At 42.1% G+C, this 16034-nt stretch overlaps 1 protein-coding gene across 1 annotated transcript in view; it reads right to left on the bottom strand.

The window, feature by feature from the left end:
- LOC125082946 (ras and EF-hand domain-containing protein-like) overlaps window positions 1-16034 on the bottom strand; it is a 66504-nt gene that overhangs the window by 8536 nt on the left and 41934 nt on the right. Inside the window, 6 exon segments of the mRNA XM_047698876.1 lie at window positions 1636-1755; window positions 5274-5388; window positions 6630-6711; window positions 7955-8102; window positions 8219-8355; window positions 8675-8910. Coding sequence (XP_047554832.1) covers window positions 1636-1755; window positions 5274-5388; window positions 6630-6711; window positions 7955-8102; window positions 8219-8355; window positions 8675-8910 — 838 coding nt within the window.

Genomic DNA, 16034 nt, shown 5'->3' with positions numbered 1-16034 from the left:
CTTGGGCCTGGGTGTAGGTGACACAATTCTGTGTGGGATAAGGGAAGGATGTCATGGCTGCTCTGGAGCATGGAGAGAGAGAACAAAAGGAGGGGGTAAGAGTCCATAGTGGGACCTTTACCCATGAGCCTGGGGAAAATCTATAGAAATTCCACAGAAAATCTATAAAAATTCTACAATGAATGTGAATGAATTTCTAGTGGAAATGCGTAGCGCTGTTTCCAAGTGTTATGGCTAGGATGTTATGGGGTGACATGGAGGGTCTCTCTGAGGCTACAGGAGGGTAGGGGTCACAAGATGCGTAAGTGAGCAAACCTTGGGAACTCTGAAATTGTGAGGAGGGGATAAACCTGGCATGTGGCGGGGAATCACATGCTCTCTTAGGGGACGAGTGGGACAATGTGGCTCGTGGATTACACACATTCCCCGCGTATCCCCCAGAAATGAACTACATGAAGACACGGACTGTCTGTTTTGTGCTCCAGTCTTTTCTCCACACACGATCAAGTACATACGATTAAACGTGTTGAATGAATCTATTCTGTGCTTCACTGCCTAGCTCTGATGTTTAGCATGTTTGGTTCATAGTTTTAAAACTTAAGAAATGTTTTCCAACTTAAAACAGTGGCACTGACCCTTGTTTTTACAGTCCACGTGCCATAATACAACGCAGGCTGTCCATGGGCTGAAGCAGACCAGAGAGGCAGCCGTATCAAATTAGACTGCAATGGCGTGGACTTAGCCACCCTCAGGTGCCTCTGATGCCATGTTTGGGAAAGACAGGTCCTAAGGGGGCCCTGGAGCAGCCTCACACACTGGTAATAACAGGAGAATAAATGCTGCCCCAGTAATAAACTGGATCAAAATGAGCCTCGTGTTCTATACAAGCGCACAACCAAAAATCATTTTAGACCATTCAACTAAGCACAAATCTTAGAGAAAAAAACAACTTTCCAAATTCTCTTCCAGCCAGGTAACACACTGCCCGTTGGCACAGTAGCCTTCTGGAACTAAACCATGTTTTCTAAACAGGACACCCATTATTTTTCCTTGACGTGGATTCCAGAACTAGGAGGAGTCCAGGAACTGGCCGAGGGTGAGGAGGAAGGCAGGATACTTCTGATTCCTTTGTCAACGTTCTTCAATGGGGAAAATTGCCCAAGTGATCATTTTACCTCCATGAGAGGTTTAATCCTTGGTACAATTACTTACATTCATTAAAGTGTGTGTGGCGAGTGTGGGGGTCGGGAGAGCACCTGGGTGGTATAGTAAGTTAAGTGTCTGCCTTTGCTCAGGTCCTGGGATCAAGCCCTATGTCAGGCTCCCTATTCAGCAGGGAGCCTGTTTCTCCCTCTCCCTCTGCCCCTCCACTCCCCACCCCTGCTCATGCTCTTGCGTGCTCTTTCTCTCTCACTCTCAAATAAATAAATTTTTAAAAATAAAATAAAAATTAAAAAATAAAGGGCAGGGGGACACTGAGAGTTCTGCCTGAATAAGAAGGCCAGTAGTCCCATCGGAAGGGGTGAAGGGTTGTCAAAGAACCTCGTTAAGCTAACGTAGACGGGAGTGAAGGGTCACCAACTTCAAAGCTCATGAATGGCTACGTCTATTCCAACAGCCCCATTTCACCCTTACCATGGCCAGTTTTTCTCCCAAGTATCCTGAGACGCACTTCTGTTCCTCTGCTGCAGCAGCATCACGGAGGTCAGCCTTGTTTCCTACCAACATGATCGGAGCACGCTCCCAGGCTGCATCCTGCCAGGGGAAAAAATGCTGTGTGTTCATCAAACACTGAACAAGTTCCACTGACAACAGCATCTTTCACTCTCCAAATGCCCCGTGGGTTCTGCATGATCTGGAGGTCATATCTTCCAGCCTCAAAATCTCTCTACAGAGAGCCAAACTTCTTCCCATCACCAAGTGAAATCACTGAAATTCTGAGAGGTTAAACAAGAATTTGCAAAGGCCAGGGCCACGGTCCAAATGCCCCCCATCACCCCTGCCACCATACGAACCAATATGAACTCATGGGGCATGACCACAGAGCTATATTTTGCTGTGGCACCCACACAATTTTCTGCGACTTTCACTCCAAATGGTGCTAATAACAAGTCAACTTCATTATCTCAGGCACAAAACACACAGGAAGATCCCTCAGCCATAACGGGATAAAAACAGAACGTGGGCGTACCACACTCACTGCAGTCCGGTTCACAACAAAAGCAAAATGTGAAGGTCCTAAAGGTTAACATTTTTGTTACGAGGAGTCAATTACCGATCATTCGAAGGACTCAATTCTAAGGCGAATGCTCCCAAATCCACCTTTGCAGGTCCACGTGAAACGTGGGGAACAGAGCTGCATCGGAGGCCACCCCTCCCACCACCTGGCCACTATACCGTCTGTGGCCCAGAAATCAGATGAAACGCTTCATGTTTCTGCCTCAGTTTCCCCACTGGTAAAATGAAGGGGTTAGTAAGGGCACACCACACCTCAGCAGGCTCTAATGAGAACAGAGAAAGCCAGCCTGACTGGCCCAGAAAAACCGGGCTCTGGTTCCCATGCAAGAGCAGCAGCAGCAGCCCTGACCGTGACCCTCTGCCAGGCCTCCAGGTACTAGTTGTGCTTTCGGTTTGGTGCTACACCTGCCACGGGATCAAGAAACAAGCCTTGAAAACAGTGAGAACAGCTGATTTCCCTTCTCTTCAGACCATTCTCCTCCGACCAAGGGCACCACAGTGTAGTAACAGCAGAGGGGAGATGGGAATGGAGGGCCGTCCCTGAAACTAGGTGCCCTGTCCATCGATGTGTTCATTAACCATGTTCTTCTGCAAACTGTTCAGGTTCCAAGGGGGTAACTTTGGAAGCCGCTCAACAAACACTCACTTAAGTGAGCCAAGAACCCAAGCATCTAAGTGAATTCCCTAAGTTATGTCAGTAAATATGGGCAACTCCTTCCAGTCTTGTCTCGAACAGCACCTTCCAGGGAGGCTGCCCTGACCACACCATCAGGCCCTTTACTCTGCCTTCTTGTGTCCACAATATTTATCATTCTCTATCATTCCGTTTATTTTATTTACTTGTTTGTTGCTTATTATGTTTCCCCTACTAGGATACAAGCTCCCCTACTGTGGGCGTATTCCAGGCTCTGGAACCTGCACAAAGGAGGGACTCCCAAAATACTCTGGAATGTGAAAAAGTCAGTTAGAGATCTCACGTCTCAAGTGTCTCAATTCAACGTTCACCCAAGCATTCAACCAATACATTACTCACGACAGGTAAGTAAATGGTCATCATTTAATTTTACCCATGATTTTACTGCACAATTTTGTAACTCAGTGGTTTTTATTGAAAAGTATTAATTATTAATTCACCACTGACATTCCATTACCCCTCAGCCCTTGGGCCTATCCCAACAATTACACTCTCAGTGTATCTCTAGTGGCCACATAAACTCTCCCCACAGAATGTCCTCCAATTAGAAAGGGCCATGGCAAAGGTTTGTCGTGCCCTTTTTTCCCAAAGGTATAAGTCAAATGCCAAGTAGTATCTAATTTTTCCCCGTGACAAATTCAAGAGTTCATCTTGAATATAGTTTTTGTCCTTTTCAGACCCTGTGAAAGGTGATCCACAGAGCTGTAAAGGTCACTTACCACGTGTAGGTGATTAGCAAATGATGGCAAATGATGGGGTCCTGGCACACCAGCTATAGTGGTCACCAAAGGCTATTTCAACACTGTGACTGACCTTGCCTTTGGGCCGCCAGTCCTTGTGCATCATGCAAAGACTTAAAATGCAGACAACGTCCAAAAGTTTTAACAGTAAAAGATTTTGCTGTGGATTTTAAATTTTCTGTGTGTACGAGTCCATTGGGATGATGTTATTCTCTGGACTCATCGTTCTACCCCAGGGAGGTCCGTCTGTGTCCGTGAGCGGACGCTTCTCCTCTGTGCATGGAATGTACCTCGGAACTCCACTCTGGACACCAAAAGCTTCTTTTCTCAACCTGCTGCTTACTCTGGCTCTTTATCACAGCAGCAACCAGGGCTGACTCAGGAGATCCAAGGCCCCCTTCAACCCCTCCCCTCTAAATAGCCACAAACCAGGGTCATACACTTTCTCCAACTCCGGTTTCTCATAAAAAATGAGAGTAACATTACACTTCTTACTTCTTTCCTCAGATATGTTACAAAGATGTATATAACATGTGGAAATTTTGTGAAGTAAAAATGCTACATAAACATCAACACACTTGCCTCATATTTATAATAATTTTAGGTCATGATATTCCGCTAGGACAAAATGCACATTTCTTTGTCATTTCTCAAATCATTTTTTCAGTTAGAAAGAGAATATAATTCTATTTTCTTACAGGGTATAAAATAGGCCCAATGGAAGACTCTAGAAGCTAAGCTGATATACAGCAATCAATTCTCTGTTTAGTCATTGCTGCACTGTTTAATGCCTGTTAAAAATTAGAGATAATACACTTAATTGAAAAATTCTATTAGCCACTAGTTTTTTTTTCCAAGAGAGTATATTCAACCACAGATTGAACTGAATTTTATGTTAATTAATAACCCGTTGGCAGCACACTAAGTATGGTCAAAATAATTTCCTACTTCTAGAAATTATTTACCATGAAACCAAAGGATATGAAAGCTCCTCAGACAAAAGACACTATCTCACTTAACAACAACAACAAAAAAGGCAGCACAGTTGTCACCATGTTTAAGATACCACTTGCTTAAAAAAAAAATTTACTGATTTTTGAGACTCTAAAAAAACAAAACAAAACAAAACAAAAAAAAAAACCAAAACACTTGGTATTTCAGGGGCATCCAAATTACCACCAGAATAAGGTTGAGGACACAGGTGCTAACAGAGCTGGGCCTTGTACATGCTCATATCCGGCACACATGGGGGCCCCGTGCACACCCAGTCACATACACACCACCCCAGGCATTACGAGCTGCTGCTTCTCAGGTTGCCCACATTTGCAGTTACTTCCAGACGGGTTCTGATTTTATCTGTAAGAAAACCAGAAGTTTTATTCCCAGAAGCTCCCTTCCGTGGTATCCACGGCTCTGGGGAAACTCGCCCGGCTACCGAGGAAGAGACCAATACTGCCAAGTGCCATGAGACACTCCCCCCTCACACCCAGTCAATGCTCTCTAATGGTGCGCACGTCAACAAAGAAAAGAAACCGCATCTTCTAAGATGGCCCATGACGCCCGTGTAGTTTTTTGTTTGTTGCTGTGTTTTGATATCTTACCTCGATCGTGTCCACCCATTCTCGAACATTGAGAAAGCTTTTCTCGCACGTAACATCATACAACAGCAGAACGCCATCTGCTCTTCTGAAGTAAGTCTTGGCGATACTTCTGAACCTGGCGAAGAGGAAAGCGTGTAAATACCAGTTCTAACCAGTCTGTTGGTCAGGTGCTACCCCTTCTTCATCTCTTTCATTCTCACTTTTTTTCTCCTTTTCTAAGATAAGCCTCCATTTAGAAGAATCTCATGGCAACTTGGCACAGGGACAGAGCCACCTCAGAGGGCTGGAATGACTCAGTGGAGGGTAACAGAATAATTTGGGGTATGATCTACGAGAGCCAAACAATTTCTCCAAGAATATCTACGAACCCAAAGTATAACCAGGGCAAGGCTGAGCGTATAATTTCTAAAAATTTCAGCCCCAGCAACAAGCTCCCAAGCCCATGTGTGGGACACAGGGAAGGAGGGAAGGAGAGGCCCGAGAGAGAACACTGTGGTCTGGGGGTGGGGAGGGAGCACTGGGGGGTGTGACACGAAAGAGGGCCTAACGACGTGGAGTGCCACAGCATGCCAGCTTTACACACACGGCACTTGGCCGGTTTGCTAGCACAAGAGCACACCCCTGTGTGCATGTCCCAACTCTAAACCAACTGCAACACTGGATAGCATCTTTAAAAAGGCCACGTCGACTACAAATGTTTTTAAATATTGAAAGTCTCAGTGTCCTAGAGAATGCGAGCTCCCTGTAAGCAGCTTTTGTGGATTTATATCTGTTTCCTGTTGAATCTTTGGATCCTAAATGGTGCCTGGGACGGGCACATATGGGTACGCAGCCCATACTCGCTAGCTGAGCAACTGGAGAGATGCTATTCCCGAAGAGTTAGGCAGGAATAAAACCTACACTTGATCCTTCTGGTCATCGGCAATGCATGCAGGAGAAGGCAAGGTCACCAGACACGAGTCTTCTACTTAGTTGGTGCCTCTGCCCTTGAATGGAGGGGAGCTGACAGATTCCCTTTTCTGTCTTTTATTGAGCCTGGCTAAGTGCCTCCTCACACCGACACTGCATTCCAGGAGTGCTGCCTCGCCTACGTTCCCTCATTCAGAAAAGGCATTCTCCTTTTCCCAACTGAGCAGCAGCTCAGAGGAAGCCTGAAGACCTCCACACACAACTGACAGGTAAATGAAGGAGGAAAGAATGGGGGACATACAAACATTCCCCAAATCCTAACGCACTATGTAATTACACAGTGTATTATAATTATAGGATTATGAGCATCAAAAACCACCAAGCATCCCAACAAGGCTCGTCCATGCAGACCGAAGGTGAGCCCACAGCTCTGTGGGAAGCACTTGCCTCTCCTGACCAGCCGTATCCCAGAGCTGCAGGACTATGCACTCTCCGTCCACAAAGAGAGCTTTCATCTGAAAATCGACTCCTGAAAGGGAATAACAGGAGAACGTGGGGACCATGATGTAAATAATTTCACCGGTTTTGACTCTCAAGCCCTCTGTAGATAAGACAAAAGCCAATAAGCCAAAGCTCAATGAGGTAGAGAGGGATGAATGCAGCCTTCAAGGAGAGCGACCTTCAAACACTAATTACAAGTCAGAACACACATGTGCGCACAGAGGCACCCTCTGCAGGTTGGCTGAGCTGGGAAAGGCTTTCGGCTACAGACAAAAGGAAAATCTACATTCTCTTTGTCCGTGTGATTACATGAAGTCAGTATGTCTCTGCGTGTTTATGTGTGTGTGCTTGTGTGCATGTGGACGTGTGTACATGTGCATGTATCAGTGTGTGGATACGTGGGAGGTGTGCATATACACCATGCTCTTGAGCAACCGAACAAGACATGGTGGTCTTTTCAGGAACCAAATCAAAGTGAACTTGCAGATTTGTTATCTTCAGGGATATGACGAAGAACCATGAATTTACAAAGACGCCCATTGTGAAGAGGCTATAATCAATCTGTTCTAATATTTCTCATCATCAAAATAAGAACTCTTTAGATAAAGAAGAAAGGTGAACGATAATTTGAAAGCCTTCAACTCCTTTTACTGATTAGTATGCAAATTTTGGAAATCAGGACACTTCCTCTCTTGTTCTCAGAACTGCTTACTCATGTATTCTGCTGTAAAGGAGGGGAAGGGATCATACACCCGGCTATGATTTTGACCATGACAAAGTGGCCATCAACAATGTCACTTTGCCAAGTGACAGCTTATCAGAAAAGCTTTCCCCAGTCACCCTGTGTAAAACTGCACCTCTCTCCAAACTTCATCTTTTTTTCACCCATTGCTGTCCTTTGGGGTGAAGTTTCCTTGCAGGCTGGGATTTAGTTGCCTCCGTTCATTGTGTGCCCTTAGCACTTACAGAGGTATCGTGCTCCTAGGAGAACTCAGGAAATGTCTGCTGAATAAATTAATCTGTCATCTCTGGCTCTAAGCTTGGTTTGGCTGCTCTGACTGGCTAAATGGATACCTCTGTCCTTTGTCAGTCTTCTTTTCCTAAAGTTTTTTCCTAAAGTATCTGTAGATAAGGATACACACATACACATGCACACACCCCTATATATTATATATGTATACAGAGAGTTCTGTGCATATAGTTTCTATGGAAAATAAAATCAAGCTGAAAGAAGGTCATTTCCCCATTACCAACTGGAGAAGGAACCATACCCTGGGTGGCACTTGTATTTCCTCGAAATTCATCCTTGCAGAGCCTCGTAAGGAAACTAGACTTCCCCATTACAGCATCCCCAGCAAGCACAATCTGGTAAGCCTTCTGTGAGCTGGAAGATTTATGGTCACCATCCACCATGTCTGTCTAGGGGGACAAAGCCACAGTGGGTGACAAAGGTCGGGCCAGTTGTCTTCCTAATAAGTTATAAGGCACTGAAAATTCACAGTGTTCATGAATAAAATATCCCAGAAACTACCTACCTGTGGTGACAGAGCTGAGATGGGCTTTCTTGAAGAACTGACGATGCTGCCCTTACTAGTGGACCCCTGGGGTTTCCAGTCTAAGATGGCAGCCACACCTTCAGCACCAAACGTCTCTTCATCCCTTATATCAGGAAACTGTTTTTTGTTATTATTATTATTTTTTTTAGTCAGCCATTAAAAAACAAAGTCTCTCATTACACATATATATTATGGATTAAAGAAAAGAAAAATATGCAGATGAATCTATAGTCAGTTCTGTTATGGAACAGAGTAGCCCCAAATGGTAATCTGTGAAAATTTCTCCCTACCCTGATAAAGAAAAATACATTCTAAAACTGACTATATTTCATATTTATAATTTTTAAGTCGTATTCCCATGACAGATACAAGTCAAACAGGGTGATAGATTTCTATAGATGGTACGACCCAGGAGACAGTGATTTCTGGGGCTTATGTCTACATCTAAAGCATCACCCCCAAAGCTCTCCTGTGTGCCATGTGACCTCTGAGGTGCCCTCTGGTGCCTGTATTCCACCTCCGAGTCATATTCGTTGGAGTCTCTCAGGGTAGACAAGCCGCTGTCAAAGCAGCTCTCGGGAAGGCTGTCCACCTCACAATTCATCCTCTGCATAGGGTCACAGAGGGCCAACGAGTCACAGTCCTCATCCACGTAGGAGGAGCAGGGTGACCTGGTGATAAAGGAGAACACAGCTCTACCCGAGAGTTCACAAAGCTCAGGACTACACAGCAATGGACTCAAGAAGACCAACAACTCTCCCTTTTGCCAAGAATCACAATGTAGTCCATGACTATACATCAGGGGGAAAAAATGTTCAGAGCAACACCCGCTCATTCTATGCAACAGTCAATTAAAATAAAGACACTCAAGTCTAATACTTAATAAAAATGAAGCCATTTTTAAAAATCACATTCCGTATTTCCTAATAAGAAAGGAATTGCAGTGTCCAGAGCATAAATGCAATCTCAAGTTAAGAAAAATGTATGCAGGACATGTGAACCTTTTTACTCTAATGTGGTCAGACTATACTCCAAATAGCTCGTCCATTTCTGGATAACAGCTCTACTTTTTAAAAGGGATGCTGACAACCTAGATGGGAAACGTAACAATGATGACCGTGAGACTCAAAACCCTTAGACACAAGAAACTGTGCCATGAGCTCAACTTCAGTCTTATTGATGTCCCTCTTCAAATCCTCAGAGAAGCTGACACATGAAGATGAAGAATACATTCTCCTAAGTTGCACAAGACAAAATAAGGGCCAACTGATAAAGTTTTCTAGGAGTCATATTTCTTTTTTTTTTTTTTTAGATTTTATTTATTTATTTGTCAGAGAGAGAGATCACAAGTAGGCTGAGAGGCAGGCAGAGAAAGAGGAAGGGAAGCAGGCTCCCTGCTGAGCAGAGAGCCTGATGTGGGGCTCAGTCCCAGGACCCTGGGATCATGACCTGAGCTGAAGGCAGAGGCTTTAAACCATTGAGCCACCCAGGCATCCCGGGTGTCATGTTTCTAATCAACATGGTAAAAATGACAGGCAATTAGAAAGGTGTGGTACCAGAATATGACACAAGGAGTTTTCTGCCACTAGGTGTTGATACATAGTCTAGTAAAATGCTTGTAGAAGAAGTTTCACTGGGAGGTCTCCCAGATAAAAGCAGGAACCCCTGGCTTCTATGGATGTTTCCATTTGTGAAACTCTCTAACATAAGTGAGGGAGAAATTAACATCCAACAAAGGAATCAAAAGAAACCGCATTATTTCCCTATTTACTTTTGCTTTTCCATTTGATTTTCCCAAAAACCTGTTTATACTGAAATAATGGGGCACATGCATGGCTCAGTCAGTTAAGTGTCAGACTCTTGATTTTGGAACAGTGATCTCATGGTCATTGAGATTGAGCCCCACATCGGGCTCTGTGCTCAGGGTGGAGGTTGCTTGAGATTCTCTCTCTCTGCCCCTCCCCCACATCATGAGGAAGAGGAGGAGGAGGAGGAGGAGGAGGAGGAGGAGGAGGAGGAGGAGGAGGAGGAGGAGGAGGAGGAGGAGGAGAAGGAGAAGGAGAAGGAGAAGAAGAAGAAGAAGAAGAAGAAGAAGAAGAAGAAGAAGAAGAAGAAGGAGAAGAAAGGGGGAGGAAGAGGAGGAACAACAAGAACAGGAAGGAAGGAAGGAAGGAAGGAAGGAGAGGGAAGGGGAGAGGAGATGAGAGGAAAGAAAAAAGAAAAGAAAAGAAGAAAAACAAGGGCCACAGCCTGTTTAGTCTCCATTACACTGGAGCACCATCTTGGGTCACTTGGCAAACACTTGTCTCATCAGAGTGAGGAAATGGGCAGAGTATATAGTCCACAGAGATAAAAACAGTAAGAGACGAATATGTTCAGAAAACAGAGGGTGATCACAATATAAATAAGTATAAGTGACATAAGTCTGAGAAGTCAGAAATATTTTGGTGCCAGGGTGCCTGGGTAGCGCAGTCGGCTAAGTGTCGGACTCTTGGTTTCGGCTCACGTCATGATCTCAGTATTGTGAGATGGAGTCCCATGTTGCTTGAAGCTCTCTCTCCCTCTCCCTCTTCCCCTCCTGCTCATGTGCTCTCTCCCCCAAATAAATAAATAAATCTTTAAAAAAACTATTTTAGTACCATTAGCAAATGCTTAAAATTAACTAAAAAAGTAAGAACCACCAAACTCTCCCTAAATATGTTACTTAATTACAAAGTTTTTATCCTGGGGGCACATATTCAGACCATATTGTTAACTAGCTAGCTCTGTGTGTCTGTGTGCATACATACATTTTTTTGTTGTTTCATCATTTATGAAATTATCCTTCTAAAACTTTTAGCCACACTATAAGGAACCTAAGAAAACCATTCTCATTATAATATAGTACAAACTCCTTCAGCTCCATATCATTATTAATCAGAACTTTTTAAAAAAAACATTCAGATTTTTGATAAGAGGGGAAGAAGTGAAATACAGAATTGAGAAATCACTTCCATGAATATCTAGACTCTAAATTTAATATATAGGTACAAATCAGATTTTCTCAAAGTCAACATATATATACCCTTTAAAAAAGTAAACTATTCTTACCTGCCTCCAAAATATTTTCATAAGTAAGTATGTACTGTTGGGGCCAATTCCACATTAAAACCTGTTAAACCCCTAAGGCCTGCCTGGGCCTACTTAGCCATAGTGACTCCATGTTGCCTAGGTAGCCATTTTGTTGTTTAATAAATGCCTCAGCAGTTACTGATACGGGTTCCAGGTAACGTTGCTAAAACACATACCTAAAACAAGCCCATTTTGTTGTTTAATAAATGCCTCAGCAGTTACTAGTATCGGTTCCGGGTAACCGTTACTAAAACACACAGGTAGGAAACATCCAATCAGCCAAAGCCACATATGTGGATGTCTGCGGTTGTGCCCTATAAAACTAGCCTGTAAGACCAAGGGGTGGTCACTCTCTTCGGAGAGCCCTGGCCGGTCAGTCTGCCCCTGGCTGGTCAGTCTAACTTCTAATGCTTGGCGTAGAATAAGGCTTTGCATAACTTTCACATTGTCTCAGTCTCGTTCCTTTGATAATGGACCCAACAGTACAAATATAGAACAAGCTATATTTTTGTTACAAATCTTAGAAAAACACAAAACTAAAACAAGTATACAAGTTAAAATCCAGTAAGGTCACAAAAGCAATAAAATTAAATTTAAAACATGCTTTTAAGTTTTTATATTAGCATCAAAAACTTCTGATATTAAACTTCTGATATTAAAATAATGACCTTCCAAAAGGACATCAGTCCAGACCCTGGTGGCCTGCTGGTTATTATTCAGGGTGATGAGAACAAAAGTGCTCTACTTCTGTTCCTCTGAGCCACTGGGGACTTTGTCCCTTAGAACCTACTCTTGAGGAGTTCTTAATCCAGTACCAATGAGCCTTATTCATGGTGTGTAATCTTTTCCAAAATGAACCATGGTAAAATGTCTGAAAAAATTTTCAGTAATGTATCTTTTCCCTTATGTGCTTAGAATTGGTCTTAAATATCAGTCCAGAAAAATCACGCTGCACCCACAGTTTTTTTTTTTTTTATTTTATTTATTTATTTGACAGACAGAGATTACAAGTAGGCAGAGAGGCAGGCAGAGAAAGAGGAGGAAGCAGGCTCTCTGCTGAGCAGAGAGCCCGATGTGGGACTCGATCCCAGGACTCTGAGATCAAGACCTGAGCCGAAGGCAGAGGCTTTAACCCACTGAGCCACCCAGGTGCCCCTCCCCACAGTTTTTTAAAAGTAATGTCTTTTTCTCAATAACAGAGCAACTGAGCTGCCTACATGTCTACAAACCATCAACATTTTTTATTTCACAAATCAGTGACAATAAAAACATTTGATACCTATATAGCATTTTCCTAAAAGTGATCACCAATAAGCCCTGGTAATAAACCTTCCTGACCATTTTGCTATTGCCAGGATAGTTAAGAACATTATTCTTTATTTTTTTGTTGATTTCAAGTTTTTATTTAAATTCTAGTTAGTTAACATATATGGTAAAATTGGTTTCAGGAGTAGAATTTAGTGATTCATGACTTACATGTAATACCCAGTGCTATTTACAGCAAGTGCCCTCCTTAACACCCATCATCCATTTAGCTCATCCCCCACTGTTTTCCCTCCAACAACCCTCAGTTTGCTCTCTATGGTTAAGAATATTTTATGATTTGCTTTCCTCTCTCTTTTAATTGTTTTTCTTCCCCTATGTTCTTCTGGTTTGTTTCTTAAATTCCACATATGAGTGAAATCATACGGTATTTGTCTTTGTGAGTTATTTTGCTTAGCACAATACACTCTAGTTCCATCACCATTGCAGCAAATGACAAGATTCCATTCCTTCTGATGACCAATATTTCATTGTATATATATGCCACCTCTTCTTTTCCCATTCATCAGTTGACAGACATTTGGGCTCTTTCTATAATTTGGCTATTATTGATAATGCTGCTATAAACATTGGGGAGCATGTGCCCCTACCCCTTCAAATCAGTATTTTTGTATCCTTTGGGTAAATACCTAGTAATGTAATTGCTGGGTCACAGGGTAATTCTGTTGTGACTTTTTGAGGACCCTCCATACTGTTTTCCACAGGGGCTGTCCCAGTTTGCATTCCCAGCAACAGTGTAAGACGGTTCCTCTTTCTCCACATCCTCACCAACATTTGTTTCCTGTGCTGTTAGTTTCAGCCATTCTGACAGGTGTGAGGTGGTATCTCATCATGGTTTTGATTTGTAATTCCCTGATAATAAATGATCTTGAGCAACTTTTCATGTGTCTGTTAGCTATTTTGTATGTCTTCTTTGGAAAAATGTCTATTCATGACTTCTGCCCATTTCTTAACTGGATTATTTATTTTTGGGTGTTGAATTTGATTAAGTTCCTTATAGATTTTGGATACTAATCCCTTATCAGATATGTCATTTGCAAATATCTTCTCCCATTATGTCACTTGCCTTTTAGTTGACTGTTTCCTTTGCTGTGTAGAAACTTTTTATCTTGATAAAGTCCCAATAGTTCATTTTTGCTTTTGTTTCTCTTGCCTCTGAAGATGTGTCTAGTTAGAAGCTGCTATGGCTAAGGTTTAAAAGGTTTCTGCCTGTGTTCTCCTCTAGGATTTTGATGGTTTCCTATCTCACATTCAGGTCTTTCATCCATTTTGAGTCTATTTTTGTGTGTGGTGTCAGGAAATGGTCCAGTTTCATTCTTCAGCATGTGGCTGTTCAGTTTTCCCAACACCATTGGTTGAAGAGACTTTTTTCCAGCGGACATTCTTTCCTGCTTTGTCAAAGATTAGTTGACCACATAGTTGTGGGTCTGTTTCTGGATTTTCTACTCTTCTCCGTTGATCTATGGGTCTGCTTTTGTGCCAGTACCATACTATCTTGATGATGACAACTTTGTAATAGAGCTTGAAGTCCAGAATTGTGATGCCTTCAGCTTTGGTTTTCTTCTTCTCCTTCTCCTTCTTCTTCTTCTTTTTTTTTAAGATTTTGTTTATTTATTTGAGAGAGAGTACACAAAAGTGAGAAAGATCATGTGAGCATGGTGGGGGAGGGGCAAAGGGAGGGGGGCATGTGGTCTCTCCACTGAGTAGGAAGCCCAACCCAGGGCTCAATCCCAGGATCCTGGGATCATAACCTGAGCTGAGGCAGACAGTTAACTGACTGAGCCACCCAGGCACCCCTTTGCTTTTCTTTCTCAAGACTTTTGACTATTTGATGTGTTTTCTCTTTGCATACAAATTTTAGGGCTGTTTGTTCTAGTTCTGTGAAAAATGCTGGTGGTATTTTGATAGGGATTGTACTGAATGTGTAGATTGCTTTGGGTAGCATAGACATTTTAACAATATTTGTTCTTCCAATCCATGAGGATGGAATGTTTTTCCATTTCATTGTGCCTTCCGCAATATATTTTATGTGTTCTATAGTGTTCAGAGTACAGATCTTTTACCTCTTTGGTTAGGTTTAGTCATAGGTATCTTACAGTTTTGGTACAATTGCAAATGAGATCTATCCCTTGACTTCTCTTTCTGCTGCTTCATTATTGGTGTATAGAAATGCAACTGATTTCTGTACATTGATTTTATATCCTGTGACTTTGCTGAATTCACGTTACTGGTTCTAGTAATTTTTTTTGGTTAAAGTATCATGTCATCTGTGAATGTGAATGTTTACTTCTTATTTGTTGATTTGGGTGCCTTTTATTTTTGTTGTCTGACTACTGAGGCCAGGACTTCCAGTACTATGTTAAATAACAACTGTGAGAGCAGGCATCCCTGTCTTATACCTGACCATAGGGGGAAAGCTCTCAGTTTTTTCCCCTTTGAAGATGGTATCAGCTGTGGGTCTTTCATATATGACCTTTATGATGTTGAGATATGTTCCATCTATCCCTACTTTGTTGAGGGTTTTTATCAAGAATGTATGCTGTATTTTATTAAATGCTTTTTTGGCATCTATTGAAGGGATCCTATAATTCTTATCCTTTCTTTTATCAACTGATTGATTTGTGAATATTGAACCACTTCTGCAGTCCAGGAATAAATCCCACTTGATCATGGTGAAAAACTGTTTTACTGTACTGTTGTATTCAATTTGCTATTATCTTGTTGAGAATTTTTACATCTGCGTTCATCAGGGATATTGATTGGCCTGTAATTCTTCTCTTTGCGGGGGGGGTCTTTGTCTGGTTTTGGGATCAAGGTAATACTGGTCTTGTAGAATTAGTTTGGAGTTTTTCTTCAATTTCTATTTTATGGAACAGTTTGAGAAGAATAGGTATTAACTTTTCTTTAAACGTCTGGCAAAACCCTTTCCCTGGGAAGCCATCTGGCCCTGGGCTTTTCTTTGTTGGGAGGTTTTTAATTACTGGTTCAATTTCTTTCCTGGTTATGGGTCTGTTCAAATTTTCTATTTCTTCCTGTTTCAGTTTTGGTAGTTTGTATGTTTCTAGGAATTTATCCATTTCTTCGAGATTGCCCAATTTGTTGGCATGTAATATATAATACACAATATTGTCTTATAATTATTTCTATTTCTGTCGTATTAGTTGTGATCTTTCCTCTTTCTTTCATGATTTAATTTATCCTTTCTCCTTTTCTTTTGATAAGTCTGGATAGGAGTTTATCAGTTTTATTAATTCTTTCAAAGAACTAGCTATTAGTTTCATTGATCTGTTCTATTGTTTTTTGTTTGTTTCATATTGTTTATTTCTGCTCTAATCTTTATTATTTCCCCTTTTCTTCTGGC

The sequence above is a fragment of the Lutra lutra genome, chromosome 13 (assembly GCF_902655055.1).
Source record: "Lutra lutra chromosome 13, mLutLut1.2, whole genome shotgun sequence".
Classification (NCBI taxonomy): domain Eukaryota; kingdom Metazoa; phylum Chordata; class Mammalia; order Carnivora; family Mustelidae; genus Lutra; species Lutra lutra.
Note: the sequence above shows the minus strand (reverse complement) of the source record. Positions and strands in the feature narration are given on the sequence as shown.